At 43.2% G+C, this 24892-nt stretch overlaps 1 protein-coding gene across 1 annotated transcript; it reads right to left on the bottom strand.

Moving 5' to 3' along the window:
* Positions 1-3594: 3594 nt before the first annotated feature.
* Positions 3595-24531, bottom strand: LOC142662500 (nicotinamide N-methyltransferase-like). The gene is made up of 3 exons (XM_075840708.1): positions 24381-24531; positions 4377-4584; positions 3595-4018 (listed from the first exon to the last, which is right to left on the bottom strand). The coding sequence occupies exons 1-3, from the start codon at positions 24529-24531 to the stop codon at positions 3595-3597; spliced, it is 783 nt and encodes a 260-aa protein (XP_075696823.1).
* Between the last annotated feature and the right edge of the window lie 361 nt (positions 24532-24892).

Raw genomic sequence — 24892 nt, 5'->3', positions numbered from 1 at the left:
GCTGTGTATGGCACTACCTACCCATAATACCTAAGAGGTGTAGTCCAGGCGTAATATCATGTGCATGGGGAGAGCATGGAAATGTATACATGGGATAGTGCCCGAGGCTGCAGTGGTTTGTATGTTGGCACCGACTGAGAGAGACATACAAGAACAATAGGTAGTGAAAACAGAGCAGATGTGTCTCATAGACAGTAAAACAGCAAAAAGCCACATAGTGAAATAAAGCTAACACAGCATCATTGTGTTTATAACCATGTTACCTAGATCTGGAAATGTTACACTGTCATCTATTATGAATGTGATTAGTATATTATTCAGTGTGAGATATTGTACAGGATGTAATGATTTACATTGATATGTTTGTGTCCTGTCCTAGGCAATGTGAGCTGTTATGTTGGGATTAGTGATGAGCGAATTTCCTGAAATTTGGATCAGAGCCAATTCTATTGAATCAGCCCCGAAATTCGTTTCAGTCCGAATTAACTTGTCACGAAACGTAAGTACAACGATAGCCCTATCAGACTTTCTGATGTTGTCTAGAACTGTATCCAAGTGGAAGTACTTGCGTTTCAAAAAAAACAACAAAAACACACAGTCACCACCACACCACCCCTGGTCTCCCATAGCCACGCGTTCCTGACGGCAGGTGAGATGACGTAGCTGTCCCATTAAACCTTTGCTGCATGTAATTGGCTATAGCGGTCACACTGGACAGGTTATGGCGTAGTTTTGTCCCATGTGACCGCTGCAGCAATCACATGGGACAGCTACGTCATCTCACCTGCTGCCAGGGACACGTTGGAAGTTGAGAGTCTTTTAATTATTTATTTAGATTTTTTTAAACTTCTCTTCTCCCTGTGTTTTTTACTATAATTGGCAAAAATTTTGACAATTTGCTTGCCGTGAACCCCAAAAGTTTTGGATCTCTGTGAATCTGAAACTTTTGGGAAATCCGGATAAAATTTGATTTCTGCCGAATCGGCTTGAGATAACTAGTTGGGATCTTTTAAAGGCTGAACTATTTATTTGTATTGTTATAGGACGTCTTATTAAGTATCTAAGAAAATTTAGTAAGAGTAAATTATATATGGATAGTGACATCAGGTACTCCCCGAGGAATGGAATCCCCAGCCAGAGCATCGGCAACTCTCTAAGGCCAGGATCAGTTTTTATCGGACATCACAAGGATTGATTTCTGAAAAATGGCAGTTAAAAACTGATTCATTGACTTCTATAGGGCTGTCGAGTCATGTTAACTGCCAAAAATGGAATATGTAGCCTCAGGACACCAATGGCTTCTGATTTCTAGACCCTTTACAGGCTATACTACATAGGTGTGCCCACTATTAGCTTTTTTTCCATATTTTTTCTTGATCTAACCTATACTGGCTTTTTTTCCCCTCTTAGTATTTGAGTTCCTGTGACGTGACTGGACCTGACCTTGTGTGGAGTCTCCCAATCAACAAGAATGCCGAGCTGTCATTCATGTGCAGTCTGATGAGACAAAGAAAGTGGCATCTCCATCCCAATATGGCAACATCCTCTAAAACATTATTATTTCTGCCATTGTTACGCCAGCGGCGGGTACTGCTCCTGCCGGCAGTCCCCAGTAGCTGGGTCTTATACATGCCTCGGTGGTGGCCTGTTCCTGCTATCCTGCATTGCCACTGACATCATCTGTCTGCCTCTCCTCCTGCTTTTGGCTGTGGTCTTACCTAGCGCGCATTGCAAAATGCACAAACAACTTTTGGATGATTTGATGATTGGAACACGGTCTTTAGTACGCATGAAGTCCACTATGAATATCGCAGCATGCCATTCGGACTCTGCACACACGAGCAGGATCCTGCTCGTTACACTGAAGTATCAGCTCTTACACACAGTTGAAGCATGTGAGCATTCTCCATACTACCCCACCCAACCTGCATCGTGTATATATACGGTGGATATTGGGAAGGGGTTAAATATGGCAAAAAAACAGGTAGACTATTCACTACATTAGCAAAAGGATGATGAATGATTACTCACATTACAAATAAGGGAGACACTGAGGATTCCCTTGTTTTTCATTAAAAACCAATCGTGACATTTTAGACCCAATTTTTGAACTCACTATTTACGAGCACGGTTAATGACCCAGTATGAGGGGCTACGTTTCTAAATAACGTACCATTGCCTAGTCTCTCCTCCTGTATTTTTATGGAAGAAGTGAGAAAATCAATTGAAATAGGTACATGAGGGAAGGCCCCAAGTCCCGAAGTATTCTCCTCAATATTTTGGTAAGATTCTAAAGGGGGAGTTAGTACTAATTCTACACACATTCTATAAATATTTTTTAGTAAAAGGAGAACATAAGTTGTCAGGTAATACTGCAATTATTAAGATTCAGCTGAAGAAGAATAAGTCGATTCCTAGCGACCTATATCACTTATTAATTTGGATGTTAAATTTATGTCCAAGATTTTAGCGGACAGGCTGACAGGTATATTGCTTTTCCTAATTCAGCAGAACCAAATAGATTTTGTCCAGGACAGATCAGAAATCAAGATGATAAGAAATATATTAGCAGCCTTAAATATGGGGCCCGGAACCAGGGCACATAAAGGCCCATTTACATACGTATGAGCGCTCGTTCCCGATTATTTCCCTGTGTAAATATACAAGGATCAGCTGATAAACGAGCAAACATAAACATAATAAAATTATCCTTAGTTGGCCGCACATCTCCCTGTGTAAAAACTGCAGAATTTGGGCAATAAATATTGAGATGCGTTTCTCTGGTAAAACTCCCATGTGCTGCTGACATTATGTAAATATATGGGGTCGAACAATCATAGTAATCTGGCAGCATCAACCTAGGAGAGAGAAAGGGAGATCTACACAACAGAAAAAATATATTTCTGTCTTAGAAGCAGCGTACATACACTGTAAGAATCACATAAGGGGGCCTTCAGAAGACAATGCAATCCAGGAATTAAAAGTGCCACATCCAGGACAGATTTCATAAGCTTTTTTGGCATCACAAGTTATTTCCGCTGCTTTAGACTTTGGGACCTTTTACACGGCTCAACATGAGCCGTGAATACGAGCGCTTATAAAAAAAATTGTTGGGAGAGGGAGACGATGCCAGAAACACAAAATAGGGATGGGGGATTTCTTACCTTATTGTTTTATATATCGGGAAATGTTTGGTTATAATGTTTAAAAAAAAATAAGAATCTTGTAAGATTCTATTAATGAGTCAAGGTTTGTAAAGTTTATGAAGTAGATTAGTGCTCCCCTTTCCCCAGAAGTAAAGAACACAGTTTATTGCTATATACTTCTCTTTATTACACTTCATATAAAGCAGGAAAAAAAACCAATAAGAAAACAACTGATTCCAAGACTTCAGGCTCCTATGATGTCCCAGATGATCAGGGCCGGACTTGTCACTATTATCAAGGAACAGTCCGAAGCAGGGACACAAAAAAGAGCTGAACAATTATTTTTGTGCTATTCTATAATTTACTTGGGAAGATTCGTTTTGATTGTTAGATCTTATTTTTAGCTTAACATATGAAGTAATGACATGTAGACTTTGTAAGTTTAAACCTACTTCTCCTTGTGAGCTGCAATAAATATGACGCCCTTATAGTCAACAAGGTCACTGACAGCCGTTCTCTCCTTGACATTACAGTAATCAATGATAAAACCTTCTCTAACTAGAGCTTTCCTAGTAAAACTCTCATCATATGTGAAAACATGGAACTTGTCTTTCCCGACTGTGAAATATGTTGTATCTAAACACCCAATTAATAGGAGGTGTCCTCCGGGTTTTAGCAATCCACAGAACTTCCTCAGATATCTGATGTAATCATCTTGATCTTTGCTGATAACATCCAGGAGTGTAGCAATGATGACACAATCGGCTGGTGGTAAGACCAGCGGGTCTGTCATATTCTCTTTCTCCGGGTCGTATTTTACAACATGTTGAATGGCTGATCTCACTTTTCCTTCTTTGTCCCCAAACTGATCACTGGAAAATAAAAAAGACAGGGAAAGTGATTGTCCCACAGTCAACATCAACATGGTGGCTCAGGACAAAGCACTGGACTCTTGACTTGCAATACTAGAAGGAAATAATCTATTACTGATGCACCAAGTGTCAGGCTTATACTCTGCCTTTCCAGCATTAACTTTTATAATGCCGACCCCTATGGATAAAAATATTTAACTTAGTGTATATATGAATTTTTACATCTGACTTGAGTATAAACAGAGCAAAGCCTTTTGGGATATTTGCCCATCTTCCCATTATATTTGTTATATCAGGAACAACAATAAGAATCACAATGAAAGTGTTTTTTCTCGTAAAATTTGCAAAAATACGTCACCTGTATCCCTCTTTCTCTTGAAGAAATGTTGATGCATGTCCCCAATAAAATGCTCCCGTACGTTCATCCACCCATCTCTTCAGCTCCATGATGCATCTGTTATTGGCCTTCAACACTATGATGTTTTTGAAAAACTCACTGGCTGAATATAGATGATGAATGAAGCAACCAAGACTGAGGTCAATTAAGATGTCTCCTTTAATATGACCTGCAGAAAAAAAAATCTGAATAATGAAACTTCTAATATATTAAATCCTCATAGATTATTTGGATAAACAAGGACATGTGTTCATATCACTTCTAGCAAACTATGTAAGCATCAGGTTTCCAATACCACAAAATCTGAAGAAAAGATAAAATAAGCCCCAAATGTTCTATAGGGATGGATTTTTGTGATATTTATCTTATGCTTCTCATAAATACATTAACCACTTCCTGCCCCTTTTGGACTAAATGACGGAGCCCCATTTTTAAAATCTGACATATGTTACTTTATGTGGTAATATCTTTGGAATGCTTTTTTGTGAAAAACACCAACATTTTGTGAAAAATTGCAAAAAATTTGAATGGATCTGTTTGTACGACAGATATAATACCACACAAAATAGTTAGCAATTAGCATTTCCCATATGTCTACTTTATGTTTGCATCAATTTTTTAACATCCTTTTATTTTTCTAGGACGTTACAAGGCTTATAATTTAGCAGCAATTTCTCACATTTTCAATAACATTTCAAAAAGAAATTTTTATAGGGTCCAGTTCAGTTTTGAGGGGCCTATATTTTGGGAAACCACCATAAATCACCCTATTTTAAAAACTTCACTTCTCAACGTATTCAATACAGTATTTAGAACGTTTCTTAACCCTTTAGGCGTTTCACAGGAATTGAAGCAATGTGGAGGTAAAATGTACAAATTTCATTGTTTTTTGCAGAAATTCTATTTTAATCCATTTTTTTCTGTAACACGGAAGGTTTTACCAGAGAAGCACATCTCAATATTTACTGCACCGATTCTGCAGTTTTTAGAAATATCTCACATGTTGCCCTAGTGTGCTACTGGGCCTCAGGAGCAAAGAAGCACCTAGTGGGTTTTGGGGCCTTCTTTTTATTAGAATATATTTTAGGCACCATGTCAGGTTAGAAGAGGTCTTGTGGTGCTAAAACAAAGGAAACACGCCAAAAAAAGTCCCCATTTTGGAAACTACAAGCCACAAGGAATTCATCTAGGGGGTTGTAGTGAGCATATTGACCCCACAGGTGTTTCATAAAAAAAATTCTTAATAAGGCGTAGCTTTGGATTAAAATTTTTTATTTTCTCATCAAATAAAAGAGAAAAAGCACCCCAACATTTGTAAAGCAACTTCTCCAGAGTATGGAAATACCCAATATGTGGTTATAAACTGCTGTTTGGGCACACAGCAGGGCTCAGTAGCGAAGGCACGCCATTAGGCTTTTGAAGCGCAGATTTTGCTGGATTCGTTTTTCGGCACCATTTCGCTTTTGCAAAGCCCCTAAGGTACCAGTACAGTAGAAACTCCCCAAAAGTGACTCCATTTGGCAAACTACACCCATTAAGGAATTAATCTAGGTGTGTAGTGAGCATTTTGTTCCCACAGGTGTCTCATACATATTATTAGAATTGGGCTGTAAAAATGAAAAATGTAAAAAGTTTTAACTACAGCTCCGTCTTACTGGAAAAAAATACATTTTCTCAACAAATAAATGAAAAAAAGCACTCCAACATTTTTAACCCCTTAAGGACGCAGCCTAGTTTGGGCCTTAAGGCTCAGAGCCCATTTTTCAAATCTGACATATTTCACTTTATGTGGTAATAACGTCGGAATGCTTAAACCTATCCAAGCGATTCTGAGATTGTTTTCTCGTGACACTTTGGGCTTCATGTTCGTGGTAAAATTTGGTCGATATATTCAGTGTTTATTGGTGAAAAATTGCAAAATTTAGAGAAAATTTTGAAAAAATTGCATTTTTCAGAATTTAAATGCATCTGCTTGTAAAACAGACGGTTATACCACCCAAAATAGTTACTAGTTCACATTTCCCATATGTCTACTTTAGATTGGCATCGTTTTTTTAACATTCTTTTATTTTTCTTGGACGTTACAAGGCTTAGAACATAAACAGCAATTTCTCATATTTTTAAGAATATTTCAAAAGCCTTTTTTTTAAGGTACCTCTTGAGTTCTGAAGTGGCTTTGAGGGGCCTATGTATTAGAAACCCCCATAAAACACCCCATTTTAAAAACTAGACCCCTCAAAGTATTCAAAACAGCATTTAGAAAGTTTTTTAACCCTTCAGGCATTTCACAGGAATTAAAGCAATGTGGAGGTGAAATTTGCAAATTTCATTTTTCTTGCTGAATTTCAATATTATTCCATTTTTTTCTGTAACACAGAAGATTTTACCAGAGAAATACTACTAAATATGTATTGTCCAGATTCTGCAGTTTTTAGAAATGTCCCACATGTGGCTCTAGTGCGCTCGTGGAATAAAACACAAGCCTCAGAAACAAAGGAGCACCTAGTGCATTTTGAGGCCTCTTTTTTATTAGAATATATTTTAGGCAGCATGCCAGGTTTGAAGAGGTGTTGAGGTATGAAAGCAATGGAAACCCACCAGAAGTGACCCCATTTTGGAAACTAGACCCCTCAAGGAATTCATTTATGGTTGTTGTTATCATTTTGACCACACCGTTTTTTCACAGCACCTATTTGAATTGGGCTGTGAATTAAAAAAATGATATTTTTTTCCATTAAGATGTAATTTTTGTTCAAAATTTCTTATTTTCACAAGGAATAAAACACCCCATTTTGTTGCCCAATTTGTCCTGAGTGCGGCAATACCCCATTTGTGGTGATAAACTGATGTTTGGGCCCATGGCAGGACTCAGAAGGAAAGGACCACCATTTGGCCTACTGGAGCTTTTCTTGTGCTAAGTCATGTATGCAGAAGCCCCTGAGGTACCAGTACAGTTAAAACCCCCGAGAAGTGACCCCATTTTAAAAACTACACCCCTTAAGACATTCATCTAGTGGTGTAGTGAGCATTTTGACCCCACAGTTATTGTGTAAAAGGTAATGCGCAGCAGATGGTGCAAAGTGAGATTTGCAATTTCCTATGCATATATGCCATTTCAGTGTCTGATATATTGTGCCCAGCATGTGCCACTGGAGACATACACCCCATAAATTGTAATGTGGGTTCTCCCGGGTACGGCAATACCCTACATGTGGCTGTTATTAGCTGCCTGGGCACACGACAGGGCTCAGAAGGGAAGGACCACCATTTAGCCTACTGGAGCTTTTCTGGTGCTAAGTCATGTAGGCAGAACCCCTGAGGTACCAGTACAGTTGAAACCCCCGAGAAGTGACCCCATTTTAAAAACTACACCCCTTAAGACATTCATCTAGTGGTGTAGTGAGCATTTTGACCCCACAGTTATTGTGTAAAAGGTAATGCGCAGCAGATGGTGCAAAGTGAGATTTGCAATTTCCTATGCATATATGCCATTTCAGTGTCTGATATATTGTGCCCAGCATGTGCCACTGGAGACATACACCCCATAAATTGTAATGTGGGTTCTCCCGGGTACGGCAATACCCTACATGTGGCTGTTATTAGCTGCCTGGGCACACGACAGGGCTCAGAAGGGAAGGACCACCATTTAGCCTACTGGAGCTTTTCTGGTGCTAAGTCATGTAGGCAGAACCCCTGAGGTACCAGTACAGTTGAAACCCCCGAGAAGTGACCCCATTTTAAAAACTACACCCCTTAAGACATTCATCTAGTGGTGTAGTGAGCATTTTGACCCCACAGTTATTGTGTAAAAGGTAATGCGCAGCAGATGGTGCAAAGTGAGATTTGCAATTTCCTATGCATATATGCCATTTCAGTGTCTGATATATTGTGCCCAGCATGTGCCACTGGAGACATACACCCCATAAATTGTAATGTGGGTTCTCCCGGGTACGGCAATACCCTACATGTGGCTGTTATTAGCTGCCTGGGCACACGACAGGGCTCAGAAGGGAAGGACCACCATTTAGCCTACTGGAGCTTTTCTGGTGCTAAGTCATGTAGGCAGAACCCCTGAGGTACCAGTACAGTTGAAACCCCCGAGAAGTGACCCCATTTTAAAAACTACACCCCTTAAGACATTCATCTAGTGGTGTAGTGAGCATTTTGACCCCACAGTTATTGTGTAAAAGGTAATGCGCAGCAGATGGTGCAAAGTGAGATTTGCAATTTCCTATGCATATATGCCATTTCAGTGTCTGATATATTGTGCCCAGCATGTGCCACTGGAGACATACACCCCATAAATTGTAATGTGGGTTCTCCCGGGTACGGCAATACCCTACATGTGGCTGTTATTAGCTGCCTGGGCACACGACAGGGCTCAGAAGGGAAGGACCACCATTTAGCCTACTGGAGCTTTTCTGGTGCTAAGTCATGTAGGCAGAACCCCTGAGGTACCAGTACAGTTGAAACCCCCGAGAAGTGACCCCATTTTAAAAACTACACCCCTTAAGACATTCATCTAGTGGTGTAGTGAGCATTTTGACCCCACAGTTATTGTGTAAAAGGTAATGCGCAGCAGATGGTGCAAAGTGAGATTTGCAATTTCCTATGCATATATGCCATTTCAGTGTCTGATATATTGTGCCCAGCATGTGCCACTGGAGACATACACCCCATAAATTGTAATGTGGGTTCTCCCGGGTACGGCAATACCCTACATGTGGCTGTTATTAGCTGCCTGGGCACACGACAGGGCTCAGAAGGGAAGGACCACCATTTAGCCTACTGGAGCTTTTCTGGTGCTAAGTCATGTAGGCAGAACCCCTGAGGTACCAGTACAGTTGAAACCCCCGAGAAGTGACCCCATTTTAAAAACTACACCCCTTAAGACATTCATCTAGTGGTGTAGTGAGCATTTTGACCCCACAGTTATTGTGTAAAAGGTAATGCGCAGCAGATGGTGCAAAGTGAGATTTGCAATTTCCTATGCATATATGCCATTTCAGTGTCTGATATATTGTGCCCAGCATGTGCCACTGGAGACATACACCCCATAAATTGTAATGTGGGTTCTCCCGGGTACGGCAATACCCTACATGTGGCTGTTATTAGCTGCCTGGGCACACGACAGGGCTCAGAAGGGAAGGACCACCATTTAGCCTACTGGAGCTTTTCTGGTGCTAAGTCATGTAGGCAGAACCCCTGAGGTACCAGTACAGTTGAAACCCCCGAGAAGTGACCCCATTTTAAAAACTACACCCCTTAAGACATTCATCTAGTGGTGTAGTGAGCATTTTGACCCCACAGTTATTGTGTAAAAGGTAATGCGCAGCAGATGGTGCAAAGTGAGATTTGCAATTTCCTATGCATATATGCCATTTCAGTGTCTGATATATTGTGCCCAGCATGTGCCACTGGAGACATACACCCCATAAATTGTAATGTGGGTTCTCCCGGGTACGGCAATACCCTACATGTGGCTGTTATTAGCTGCCTGGGCACACGACAGGGCTCAGAAGGGAAGGACCACCATTTAGCCTACTGGAGCTTTTCTGGTGCTAAGTCATGTAGGCAGAACCCCTGAGGTACCAGTACAGTTGAAACCCCCGAGAAGTGACCCCATTTTAAAAACTACACCCCTTAAGACATTCATCTAGTGGTGTAGTGAGCATTTTGACCCCACAGTTATTGTGTAAAAGGTAATGCGCAGCAGATGGTGCAAAGTGAGATTTGCAATTTCCTATGCATATATGCCATTTCAGTGTCTGATATATTGTGCCCAGCATGTGCCACTGGAGACATACACCCCATAAATTGTAATGTGGGTTCTCCCGGGTACGGCAATACCCTACATGTGGCTGTTATTAGCTGCCTGGGCACACGACAGGGCTCAGAAGGGAAGGACCACCATTTAGCCTACTGGAGCTTTTCTGGTGCTAAGTCATGTAGGCAGAACCCCTGAGGTACCAGTACAGTTGAAACCCCCGAGAAGTGACCCCATTTTAAAAACTACACCCCTTAAGACATTCATCTAGTGGTGTAGTGAGCATTTTGACCCCACAGTTATTGTGTAAAAGGTAATGCGCAGCAGATGGTGCAAAGTGAGATTTGCAATTTCCTATGCATATATGCCATTTCAGTGTCTGATATATTGTGCCCAGCATGTGCCACTGGAGACATACACCCCATAAATTGTAATGTGGGTTCTCCCGGGTACGGCAATACCCTACATGTGGCTGTTATTAGCTGCCTGGGCACACGACAGGGCTCAGAAGGGAAGGACCACCATTTAGCCTACTGGAGCTTTTCTGGTGCTAAGTCATGTAGGCAGAACCCCTGAGGTACCAGTACAGTTGAAACCCCCGAGAAGTGACCCCATTTTAAAAACTACACCCCTTAAGACATTCATCTAGTGGTGTAGTGAGCATTTTGACCCCACAGTTATTGTGTAAAAGGTAATGCGCAGCAGATGGTGCAAAGTGAGATTTGCAATTTCCTATGCATATATGCCATTTCAGTGTCTGATATATTGTGCCCAGCATGTGCCACTGGAGACATACACCCCATAAATTGTAATGTGGGTTCTCCCGGGTACGGCAATACCCTACATGTGGCTGTTATTAGCTGCCTGGGCACACGACAGGGCTCAGAAGGGAAGGACCACCATTTAGCCTACTGGAGCTTTTCTGGTGCTAAGTCATGTAGGCAGAACCCCTGAGGTACCAGTACAGTTGAAACCCCCGAGAAGTGACCCCATTTTAAAAACTACACCCCTTAAGACATTCATCTAGTGGTGTAGTGAGCATTTTGACCCCACAGTTATTGTGTAAAAGGTAATGCGCAGCAGATGGTGCAAAGTGAGATTTGCAATTTCCTATGCATATATGCCATTTCAGTGTCTGATATATTGTGCCCAGCATGTGCCACTGGAGACATACACCCCATAAATTGTAATGTGGGTTCTCCCGGGTACGGCAATACCCTACATGTGGCTGTTATTAGCTGCCTGGGCACACGACAGGGCTCAGAAGGGAAGGACCACCATTTAGCCTACTGGAGCTTTTCTGGTGCTAAGTCATGTAGGCAGAACCCCTGAGGTACCAGTACAGTTGAAACCCCCGAGAAGTGACCCCATTTTAAAAACTACACCCCTTAAGACATTCATCTAGTGGTGTAGTGAGCATTTTGACCCCACAGTTATTGTGTAAAAGGTAATGCGCAGCAGATGGTGCAAAGTGAGATTTGCAATTTCCTATGCATATATGCCATTTCAGTGTCTGATATATTGTGCCCAGCATGTGCCACTGGAGACATACACCCCATAAATTGTAATGTGGGTTCTCCCGGGTACGGCAATACCCTACATGTGGCTGTTATTAGCTGCCTGGGCACACGACAGGGCTCAGAAGGGAAGGACCACCATTTAGCCTACTGGAGCTTTTCTGGTGCTAAGTCATGTAGGCAGAACCCCTGAGGTACCAGTACAGTTGAAACCCCCGAGAAGTGACCCCATTTTAAAAACTACACCCCTTAAGACATTCATCTAGTGGTGTAGTGAGCATTTTGACCCCACAGTTATTGTGTAAAAGGTAATGCGCAGCAGATGGTGCAAAGTGAGATTTGCAATTTCCTATGCATATATGCCATTTCAGTGTCTGATATATTGTGCCCAGCATGTGCCACTGGAGACATACACCCCATAAATTGTAATGTGGGTTCTCCCGGGTACGGCAATACCCTACATGTGGCTGTTATTAGCTGCCTGGGCACACGACAGGGCTCAGAAGGGAAGGACCACCATTTAGCCTACTGGAGCTTTTCTGGTGCTAAGTCATGTAGGCAGAACCCCTGAGGTACCAGTACAGTTGAAACCCCCGAGAAGTGACCCCATTTTAAAAACTACACCCCTTAAGACATTCATCTAGTGGTGTAGTGAGCATTTTGACCCCACAGTTATTGTGTAAAAGGTAATGCGCAGCAGATGGTGCAAAGTGAGATTTGCAATTTCCTATGCATATATGCCATTTCAGTGTCTGATATATTGTGCCCAGCATGTGCCACTGGAGACATACACCCCATAAATTGTAATGTGGGTTCTCCCGGGTACGGCAATACCCTACATGTGGCTGTTATTAGCTGCCTGGGCACACGACAGGGCTCAGAAGGGAAGGACCACCATTTAGCCTACTGGAGCTTTTCTGGTGCTAAGTCATGTAGGCAGAACCCCTGAGGTACCAGTACAGTTGAAACCCCCGAGAAGTGACCCCATTTTAAAAACTACACCCCTTAAGACATTCATCTAGTGGTGTAGTGAGCATTTTGACCCCACAGTTATTGTGTAAAAGGTAATGCGCAGCAGATGGTGCAAAGTGAGATTTGCAATTTCCTATGCATATATGCCATTTCAGTGTCTGATATATTGTGCCCAGCATGTGCCACTGGAGACATACACCCCATAAATTGTAATGTGGGTTCTCCCGGGTACGGCAATACCCTACATGTGGCTGTTATTAGCTGCCTGGGCACACGACAGGGCTCAGAAGGGAAGGACCACCATTTAGCCTACTGGAGCTTTTCTGGTGCTAAGTCATGTAGGCAGAACCCCTGAGGTACCAGTACAGTTGAAACCCCCGAGAAGTGACCCCATTTTAAAAACTACACCCCTTAAGACATTCATCTAGTGGTGTAGTGAGCATTTTGACCCCACAGTTATTGTGTAAAAGGTAATGCGCAGCAGATGGTGCAAAGTGAGATTTGCAATTTCCTATGCATATATGCCATTTCAGTGTCTGATATATTGTGCCCAGCATGTGCCACTGGAGACATACACCCCATAAATTGTAATGTGGGTTCTCCCGGGTACGGCAATACCCTACATGTGGCTGTTATTAGCTGCCTGGGCACACGACAGGGCTCAGAAGGGAAGGACCACCATTTAGCCTACTGGAGCTTTTCTGGTGCTAAGTCATGTAGGCAGAACCCCTGAGGTACCAGTACAGTTGAAACCCCCGAGAAGTGACCCCATTTTAAAAACTACACCCCTTAAGACATTCATCTAGTGGTGTAGTGAGCATTTTGACCCCACAGTTATTGTGTAAAAGGTAATGCGCAGCAGATGGTGCAAAGTGAGATTTGCAATTTCCTATGCATATATGCCATTTCAGTGTCTGATATATTGTGCCCAGCATGTGCCACTGGAGACATACACCCCATAAATTGTAATGTGGGTTCTCCCGGGTACGGCAATACCCTACATGTGGCTGTTATTAGCTGCCTGGGCACACGACAGGGCTCAGAAGGGAAGGACCACCATTTAGCCTACTGGAGCTTTTCTGGTGCTAAGTCATGTAGGCAGAACCCCTGAGGTACCAGTACAGTTGAAACCCCCGAGAAGTGACCCCATTTTAAAAACTACACCCCTTAAGACATTCATCTAGTGGTGTAGTGAGCATTTTGACCCCACAGTTATTGTGTAAAAGGTAATGCGCAGCAGATGGTGCAAAGTGAGATTTGCAATTTCCTATGCATATATGCCATTTCAGTGTCTGATATATTGTGCCCAGCATGTGCCACTGGAGACATACACCCCATAAATTGTAATGTGGGTTCTCCCGGGTACGGCAATACCCTACATGTGGCTGTTATTAGCTGCCTGGGCACACGACAGGGCTCAGAAGGGAAGGACCACCATTTAGCCTACTGGAGCTTTTCTGGTGCTAAGTCATGTAGGCAGAACCCCTGAGGTACCAGTACAGTTGAAACCCCCGAGAAGTGACCCCATTTTAAAAACTACACCCCTTAAGACATTCATCTAGTGGTGTAGTGAGCATTTTGACCCCACAGTTATTGTGTAAAAGGTAATGCGCAGCAGATGGTGCAAAGTGAGATTTGCAATTTCCTATGCATATATGCCATTTCAGTGTCTGATATATTGTGCCCAGCATGTGCCACTGGAGACATACACCCCATAAATTGTAATGTGGGTTCTCCCGGGTACGGCAATACCCTACATGTGGCTGTTATTAGCTGCCTGGGCACACGACAGGGCTCAGAAGGGAAGGACCACCATTTAGCCTACTGGAGCTTTTCTGGTGCTAAGTCATGTAGGCAGAACCCCTGAGGTACCAGTACAGTTGAAACCCCCGAGAAGTGACCCCATTTTAAAAACTACACCCCTTAAGACATTCATCTAGTGGTGTAGTGAGCATTTTGACCCCACAGTTATTGTGTAAAAGGTAATGCGCAGCAGATGGTGCAAAGTGAGATTTGCAATTTCCTATGCATATATGCCATTTCAGTGTCTGATATATTGTGCCCAGCATGTGCCACTGGAGACATACACCCCATAAATTGTAATGTGGGTTCTCCCGGGTACGGCAATACCCTACATGTGGCTGTTATTAGCTGCCTGGGCACACGACAGGGCTCAGAAGGGAAGGACCACCATTTAGCCTACTGGAGCTTTTCTGGTGCTAAGTCATGTAGGCAGAACCCCTGAGGTACCAGTACAGTTGAAACCCCCGAGAAGTGACCCCATTTTAAAAACTACACCCCTTAAGACATTCATCTAGTGGTGTAGTGAGCATTTTGACCCCACAGTTATTGTGTAAAAGGTAATGCGCAGCAGATGGTGCAAAGTGAGATTTGCAATTTCCTATGCATATATGCCATTTCAGTGTCTGATATATTGTGCCCAGCATGTGCCACTGGAGACATACACCCCATAAATTGTAATGTGGGTTCTCCCGGGTACGGCAATACCCTACATGTGGCTGTTATTAGCTGCCTGGGCACACGACAGGGCTCAGAAGGGAAGGACCACCATTTAGCCTACTGGAGCTTTTCTGGTGCTAAGTCATGTAGGCAGAACCCCTGAGGTACCAGTACAGTTGAAACCCCCGAGAAGTGACCCCATTTTAAAAACTACACCCCTTAAGACATTCATCTAGTGGTGTAGTGAGCATTTTGACCCCACAGTTATTGTGTAAAAGGTAATGCGCAGCAGATGGTGCAAAGTGAGATTTGCAATTTCCTATGCATATATGCCATTTCAGTGTCTGATATATTGTGCCCAGCATGTGCCACTGGAGACATACACCCCATAAATTGTAATGTGGGTTCTCCCGGGTACGGCAATACCCTACATGTGGCTGTTATTAGCTGCCTGGGCACACGACAGGGCTCAGAAGGGAAGGACCACCATTTAGCCTACTGGAGCTTTTCTGGTGCTAAGTCATGTAGGCAGAACCCCTGAGGTACCAGTACAGTTGAAACCCCCGAGAAGTGACCCCATTTTAAAAACTACACCCCTTAAGACATTCATCTAGTGGTGTAGTGAGCATTTTGACCCCACAGTTATTGTGTAAAAGGTAATGCGCAGCAGATGGTGCAAAGTGAGATTTGCAATTTCCTATGCATATATGCCATTTCAGTGTCTGATATATTGTGCCCAGCATGTGCCACTGGAGACATACACCCCATAAATTGTAATGTGGGTTCTCCCGGGTACGGCAATACCCTACATGTGGCTGTTATTAGCTGCCTGGGCACACGACAGGGCTCAGAAGGGAAGGACCACCATTTAGCCTACTGGAGCTTTTCTGGTGCTAAGTCATGTAGGCAGAACCCCTGAGGTACCAGTACAGTTGAAACCCCCGAGAAGTGACCCCATTTTAAAAACTACACCCCTTAAGACATTCATCTAGTGGTGTAGTGAGCATTTTGACCCCACAGTTATTGTGTAAAAGGTAATGCGCAGCAGATGGTGCAAAGTGAGATTTGCAATTTCCTATGCATATATGCCATTTCAGTGTCTGATATATTGTGCCCAGCATGTGCCACTGGAGACATACACCCCATAAATTGTAATGTGGGTTCTCCCGGGTACGGCAATACCCTACATGTGGCTGTTATTAGCTGCCTGGGCACACGACAGGGCTCAGAAGGGAAGGACCACCATTTAGCCTACTGGAGCTTTTCTGGTGCTAAGTCATGTAGGCAGAACCCCTGAGGTACCAGTACAGTTGAAACCCCCGAGAAGTGACCCCATTTTAAAAACTACACCCCTTAAGACATTCATCTAGTGGTGTAGTGAGCATTTTGACCCCACAGTTATTGTGTAAAAGGTAATGCGCAGCAGATGGTGCAAAGTGAGATTTGCAATTTCCTATGCATATATGCCATTTCAGTGTCTGATATATTGTGCCCAGCATGTGCCACTGGAGACATACACCCCATAAATTGTAATGTGGGTTCTCCCGGGTACGGCAATACCCTACATGTGGCTGTTATTAGCTGCCTGGGCACACGACAGGGCTCAGAAGGGAAGGACCACCATTTAGCCTACTGGAGCTTTTCTGGTGCTAAGTCATGTAGGCAGAACCCCTGAGGTACCAGTACAGTTGAAACCCCCGAGAAGTGACCCCATTTTAAAAACTACACCCCTTAAGACATTCATCTAGTGGTGTAGTGAGCATTTTGACCCCACAGTTATTGTGTAAAAGGTAATGCGCAGCAGATGGTGCAAAGTGAGATTTGCAATTTCCTATGCATATATGCCATTTCAGTGTCTGATATATTGTGCCCAGCATGTGCCACTGGAGACATACACCCCATAAATTGTAATGTGGGTTCTCCCGGGTACGGCAATACCCTACATGTGGCTGTTATTAGCTGCCTGGGCACACGACAGGGCTCAGAAGGGAAGGACCACCATTTAGCCTACTGGAGCTTTTCTGGTGCTAAGTCATGTAGGCAGAACCCCTGAGGTACCAGTACAGTTGAAACCCCCGAGAAGTGACCCCATTTTAAAAACTACACCCCTTAAGACATTCATCTAGTGGTGTAGTGAGCATTTTGACCCCACAGTTATTGTGTAAAAGGTAATGCGCAGCAGATGGTGCAAAGTGAGATTTGCAATTTCCTATGCATATATGCCATTTCAGTGTCTGATATATTGTGCCCAGCATGTGCCACTGGAGACATACACCCCATAAATTGTAATGTGGGTTCTCCCGGGTACGGCAATACCCTACATGTGGCTGTTATTAGCTGCCTGGGCACACGACAGGGCTCAAAAGGGAAAGATGAGGGGGATAAGCTGTGCGGAGTGCATCAGGGTAAATTAAAAATCAAGGGATGTATGGTAAATTTTAAAACAATCTTTCATACAGAGCCCTGGTTTTTCGGGACACGTGTCGCATTGGTATGTTGTGTCCTTCCTTATCCCCCTCTTATAGCACACTTTGCACCTCTTTTGACTTTTTCCCTTCTTGCCAGTTTGGGGAACTTCTCCTGGAAAGTGTTGCCCTGGTACGATGCGTGTGGCCTCGCTTCCAGAAGTACTGGGTGCCCCTCCTTCCTGGTCGCCAAAAATTAGGTTCTTTATAACCACCTCTTGAAATTCCAGGAAAGTTCCCCTCTGGCCTGCACATCGACGTAGCACGTACGCATTGTACAATGCCATCTGTATGATGTGCACGGCCAGCTTCTTATACCACACCCTCGATTTCCGCGTAGCGCTGTAGGGCTTCAGGACTTGATCTGACAAGTCCACCCCTCCCATGTACCTATTGTAGTCCAGGATGCAATCTGGTTTGGGGGTCTCTGTACTGGTACCTCGTACAGGTACATGGGTACTGGTGTGGCCATGTATTGTTGTCAATACAAGGACATCTCTCTTGTCCTTGTACTTGACACACAATATGTTGCTACTAGAATGTGCCCTGCTCTCACCCCTTCTGAGTGTTTGCCCAAGCAGTGTTTTAGGGAGGCCTCTAAGATTTTTTCTAGCAGTGCCGCATGCCGCAGTCCTTCTGGAAGCGAGGCACTTGAAGAGCGGGACGCTGGTATAAAAATTATCCAGGTAGAGGTGGTAACCCTGGTCCAGCAGTGGGTGCACCAAATCCCACACAATTTTTGCGTTAATTCCCAGTAAGGGGGGGCATTCTGGGGGCTGAATACTGCTGTCCTTCCCTTCATATATCCTGAATTTATATGTATACCCTGATGCACTCTCGCACAGCTTATACAACTTCACGCCATACCTTGCCCTCTTACTTGGCAGGTATTGGCGGAATTGAAGCCTCCCTTTAAAATGTACCAGGGACTCATCAATGGAAATACACTTCTCGGGGGTGTATGCTTGGGCAAACCGGGCACTGAAATGGTCTAATAGGGGTCTCAGTTTATATAAACGGTCAAAACTGGGGTCATCTCGGGGTGGGCACTGCTCATTATCGGCATAATGTAGGAAGCGAAGTATTGCCTCATAACGCATCCTGGACATGGCCATACGGTACATCGGGGTGTGGTATAGGATGTCCGTGCTCCAGTAGGTCCTAATGGATGGCTTTTTTAGAAGCCCCATGTTCAAGAGCAGTCCCCAGAACTTGCCCAACTCTGCTGCGTTTACAGGAGTCCACCTCTGGGATTGGGCATAAAATGAGTTGGGGTTCTTGGTGATATACTGTTGGGCATATAAATTAGTCTGGGTGACCATTAGCTCTATAAAGTTATCAGTGAAGAAGAACTTGAAAAAGTCCATCTCACTGAACCCTGCCGTGTTAAATTTGATGCCTGGGCTGCCCGTGTACTCAGGGATTTGGGGTTCATAATGGTCTGGTGTGGGTGTCCAAATGGGGTCACTTCGCTCAGGGGTATCACTTGTTGTGGGGTCACTTCTCTCAGGGATTTCTACTATGGTGGTGGTCCTGGGGCGTCTCCTAGGGGGTCCCTCCTCTTCATCGCTGGATGAGGAGGTAGACAAATAAAATACTGTATCGCCATCCGACGAGTCTGTGTCGGAGGCCAGAAATGCATACGCCTCTTCAGCAGTAAATGTCCGTTGGGACATGCTTGTTGTGCGAAGACAAAATTTATATACTGCAAAAAAATAAATCCCTAACTGGGAGCAATAGGATAGCACAACTAGCACAAATGTGTGTTTTGTTTTTAGAGAGCAAGTGGACTTCCCTGACACTAAAGCTAACTAGGGCGAGGGTTCCTAACACTAAACCTAACTAAATTTTATGTGGACTTCCCTAACGCTAAACCTAACTACGGCGACGATTCCCTGACACTAAACCTATCTAGATTATTTCAAGCTTCCCTGACACTAAACCTAACTACGGTGACGGGTGCCTGACACTAAACCTATCTAATTATTCCGAGCTTCCCTGACGCTAAACCTAACTACGGTGATGGATCCCTAACGCTAAGCCTATCTACGGTGACCGATTCCTGACGCTAAATTCCCTGACACTATACCTAACTACGCTTTTTGACGGTTCCCTGACACTAACTAACCCTAATACTAAACTAACCAGTTAAATTTTCAAAATTGGCTAAACTAACTATTTTTTTTTGTTTCTTTTTTTTCTTTTTATATTTTTTTTTTTGTTTTATGTTTTATATAGAAAAAAATGAAAAAAAAATCCCCAGGGACCAAGAAATGTGGTCCTGAAGACTGAAAAGTGGTCAGTGATAGGAGATCACTGACCAAAAAACGTGGGTAGAACTCAAAGAGGAAGGGAACAGGAGTGGGTAGTGGATGGGGTGGTGGGAAGCAAAAAAAACGTTGTTTTAGAAACTTTTTTTCACTTTTTTTCACTTCTTTTCTCTCTGACTCTCTGCTCACAACCGATCTCAACGCCTCGCTAACTCCAACAGGGCGTTCAGGGCGGTTGCAGCAGGATGTGAGGTCAGAGAGAGGAAGTGACGAGAATGATCGCTGCTATTGGCTAGTTACTCACTGACTAGCCAATAGCGGCGATCGGCGAGGCGGGACCATAGTAAATGGTCCCGGCCCATTATGCTGTGATAGCATGCTGTCAGAAACAGCAGCTATCACAGCTCAGGAACGCCGGGCTCGAGCACTGCTGTGCTGAATGAGACCGATCGCTGCTATTGGCTAGTTACTCACTGACTAGCCAATAGCGGCGATCGGCGAGGCGGGACCATAGTAAATGGTCCCGTCCCATTATGCCGTGATAGCCTGCTGTCAGAAACAGCAGCTATCACAGCGCATGAACGCGCCGGGCGCGCGCACCGCTGTTCTAACTGCAAGACGTACTATTACGGCATGGAGCGCGAACGATAGAGCTGCCATGACGTAATAGTACGTCAAGGAGCGGGAAGGGGCTAATACTAAACTAACCAGTTAAATTTTCAAAATTGGCTAAACTAACTATTTTTTTTTGTTTCTTTTTTTTCTTTTTATATTTTTTTTTTTGTTTTATGTTTTATATAGAAAAAAATGAAAAAAAAATCCCCAGGGACCAAGAAATGTGGTCCTGAAGACTGAAAAGTGGTCAGTGATAGGAGATCACTGACCAAAAAACGTGGGTAGAACTCAAAGAGGAAGGGAACAGGAGTGGGTAGTGGATGGGGTGGTGGGAAGCAAAAAAAACGTTGTTTTAGAAACTTTTTTTCACTTTTTTTCACTTCTTTTCTCTCTGACTCTCTGCTCACAACCGATCTCAACGCCTCGCTAACTCCAACAGGGCGTTCAGGGCGGTTGCAGCAGGATGTGAGGTCAGAGAGAGGAAGTGACGAGAATGATCGCTGCTATTGGCTAGTTACTCACTGACTAGCCAATAGCGGCGATCGGCGAGGCGGGACCATAGTAAATGGTCCCGGCCCATTATGCTGTGATAGCATGCTGTCAGAAACAGCAGCTATCACAGCTCAGGAACGCCGGGCTCGAGCACTGCTGTGCTGAATGAGACCGATCGCTGCTATTGGCTAGTTACTCACTGACTAGCCAATAGCGGCGATCGGCGAGGCGGGACCATAGTAAATGGTCCCGTCCCATTATGCCGTGATAGCCTGCTGTCAGAAACAGCAGCTATCACAGCGCATGAACGCGCCGGGCGCGCGCACCGCTGTTCTAACTGCAAGACGTACTATTACGGCATGGAGCGCGAACGATAGAGCTGCCATGACGTAATAGTACGTCAAGGAGCGGGAAGGGGTTAAAGCAATTTCTTCAGAGTAGGGAAATACCGCATAAGCGGTCATAAACTGCTGTTTGGATACATGTCAGGGCTCAGAACGGAAGGAACACCATTTGGCATTTAGATTGCAGATTTTGCTGGATTGATTCCTTTGCGCCATGTTGCATTTACAGAGCCCCTGAGATACCAATACAGTGAAAACCCCTGTTAGGTGATTGTATTTGGTAAACTACACCCCTTAAGGATTCTAGGGGTGTAGTGAGCATTTTAACCGTACAGGTTTTTGCTGAATTTTTTAGAATTGGGAGGTGAAAATAAAAAATAAACATTTTTTTCCAATGAGATATAGTTCTAGCTCAGAATTGTTCATTTTCCCAAGGTCTATAAAAGAAAAGCACCTCAATGTTTGTAAAGCATTTTCTCCCGAGCACAACAATTCCCATATGTGATCTCAAAATGCTGTTTGGACACACAGCACGTCTCAGAAGGGCAAGAATGCTGTTTCGCTTTTTGGGCGCATATTTTGCTGACTGGTTTTTGGGAGATATGTCACATGTGCAAAGCTTTCAGAGGTACTAGTACAGTAGAAATTCCCCAGATGTGACCCTATTTTCAAGACTTTACCCCCTCAAGGAATTACATTAGGGGTGTAGTGAATATTTTGACCCTACAGATGTGTTATGGGTTTTATTAGAATTTGGCCATGAAAATTTAAATCTAAATTTTTTTCCAATAACATGTCCTTTTAGCTCAACATTTTTCATATGTACAAGGGATACAGGAGAAAAGATACCCAAAAATGTGTTTCAAATTTTCTCCCAAGTAAGGCAATACCCCATATGTGGTCGTAAACTGCTATTTGGACACACAGCAAGGCTCTAAAGGGATGGAGCGCCGTTTAGTTTTTGGAGTGGAGATTTTACAAGATTCGACACCATGTTGCATTGAGCCAAAATACAAGAACAGTGGAAACCCCGAAAAATTACCCCATTTTGGAAACAACATCTCTCAAGAAATTCATTATCAGGTGTAGTGAGCTTTTTGACACTGCAAGTGTTTTGCAGAAATTACTACACAATAGGTTTTGCAGATTGAAAATAGCCATTTTTCCACGGATATGCCAATTCAGTGCCCAATGTGTTGTGCCCAGCTTGTGCCACTGGAGACACACACCCAGTAAATTGTTAAAGAGGCTCTGTCACCAGATTATAAGTGCCCTATCTCCTACATAATCGGATTGACACTGTAATGTAGATAACAGCAGGGCTTTCTATTTTGAAAAACAATCATTTTTGAGCAAGTTATGAGCTAGTTTAGATTTATGCTAATGAGTTTCTCAATGGACAACTGGGTGTGTTTTTACTTTTTACCAACTGGGTGTTGTACAAAGGAGTGTATGACGCTGACCAATCAGTGACCAATCAGTGACCTACACTTCTCATTGTTCCAGCCGAGCTTCTTTCACTGCACAATCACACTGTGCTGTGGATCATGCTGGGCTGAAACAATGAGAAGTGTAGGACACTGATTGGTCACTGATTGGTCAGCGTCATACACTCCTCTGTACAACACCCAGTTGGTAAAAAGTAAAAACACACCCAGTTGTCCATTGAGAAACTCATTAGCATAAATCTAAACTAGCTCATAACTTGCTCAAAAATGATCGTTTTTCAAAATAAAAACCACTGCTGTTATTTACATTACAGCGCAGATCAGATTATGTAGGAGATAGTCAAGTTATAATCTGGTGACAGTGCCTCTTTAAGCACGTTCCCCAAAGTACAGTAATACTCCATATGTGGTCATAAACTGCTGTTTGGGCATACTGCCAGGCTCAGAAGATTTTGCTTGAAAGTAGCTTTGTTTGGGGTTTTTGCTGATATTTCAGTTTATAATGACGGGGCATATGTAATCTGTGTGGAGTACGTCAGGGTATATGTAATCTGTGTGGAGTACGTCAGGGTATATGTAATCTGTGCAGAGTACATCAGGGTATATGTAATCTGTGTGGAGAATATTGGGTTATATGTAATCTGTGTGCAGTAAATAAGGGTATATGTAATCTGTGTGGAGTACATCAGGGTATATGTAAACTGGGTGGTGTACATCAGGGTATTTTAAAGCTGGCCGGAGTACATCAAGGCATATGTAAGCTGTACAGAGTACATCAGGGTATATGTAAGCTGGTCGGAGTGCATCAGGGCATAATAGGATGATGTAATAATTGGGTGAATGAATAATAAAATTAATAATCCATGGATTGGTGTGGTACGCTATGAAACAATCCTTTATGAACAGGCCGGGATTTAGGGGCTGGTGTCGCACTGATAAGTGGTGTCCTTTCTTATACCCTTTTTGAAACCCACCCTGCACTTTTTTTGGGTCCTTCCCTTGTTTGCAGTTTTGGGAACTTCGCTGAGAAATTACCCAGCTATAATATGGCAGCCCGCTTCCAGCGGACACGATGAAGTTTTGGGGCTTTACATATACTTCTTAAAACTGAAGGAAGGTGCCCAACTGATCTGCACATCGGGATAGCAAGTAAGCGTTATACAATGCCTTCTGTACGAACGTTATATAGTATAGTTATGTTTAGTTTTTTTTTTTTGTTTTTTTTTTCTAATTATAAAGGACCTGATCGCGTAAACAGGGCAATTATTGTTTTTAATACTTTAAGGGGTTAAATAATTACACCCACAATGGGAATTTTTTAGTTGTTCTTCATCATCCCAGAAAGTTTTCCATGGTTTTGGAGACTACAAAGTTGAAAAGAATGACGCTACTAAACCCTGTAACTCAGTTTTTTTGCATCACATTCAATGACCAGGGCTTTACTCTTCTCCCTGTCATTTTCCAGATGATGGGGGTAGTGTTGTCACCCTCCCTGACATCCCACACCTCCTCAAAAAAGTTTGCACAATTTATATTTATATTTTTTTAAACCAGTGACACACAAAATAATATATACGTCAATGTATCTTAGGAGTAATAAAATCAGGATACATACCCACTGTAAATAGTTGTCTAAGACTATCAATGGGAAATTTCAATAAGTCATCTCCAAAGGCCATGTCGGGTTCATCTGAAAAGTAATGCTCCAGAAATTGTCTGGAATCAATTCCATGTACATGATAGAGCTTATGGGGACTGGAATCCATCATCTACTCCTGTATCACAGACGGGGTGACTACCTCTAGACCGGGGCACAAGGTCTTTATATAATTACCAGGATTCAATTTACAAAGTGTGTTACTAAGAATAACTTATCACATGATGACTTATTATATTCATGAGCCGATCATGGGAACTTGTGTTATAATAAATTCACATAGAGAATTAATGATATTTAAATAAACAAATCTATTTTATTGTTAACTCCTTAACGCCGAAGGACGGATATATCCGTCCTCAGCAGCTGCTAGTTCGCGCAGGAGGACGGATATATCCGTCCTGTGATCGCGCGGGTACTGACAGCGTACCCATGCGATCAGCGGCAGGAGCCCGGCTGTTATACACAGC

This window comes from Rhinoderma darwinii, chromosome 10 (assembly GCF_050947455.1).
Source record: "Rhinoderma darwinii isolate aRhiDar2 chromosome 10, aRhiDar2.hap1, whole genome shotgun sequence".
In the NCBI taxonomy this organism is placed as follows: Eukaryota; Metazoa; Chordata; class Amphibia; order Anura; family Rhinodermatidae; genus Rhinoderma; species Rhinoderma darwinii.
The sequence above is the reverse complement of the archived record's forward strand: the minus strand, read 5'-3'. Positions and strand labels throughout refer to the sequence as shown.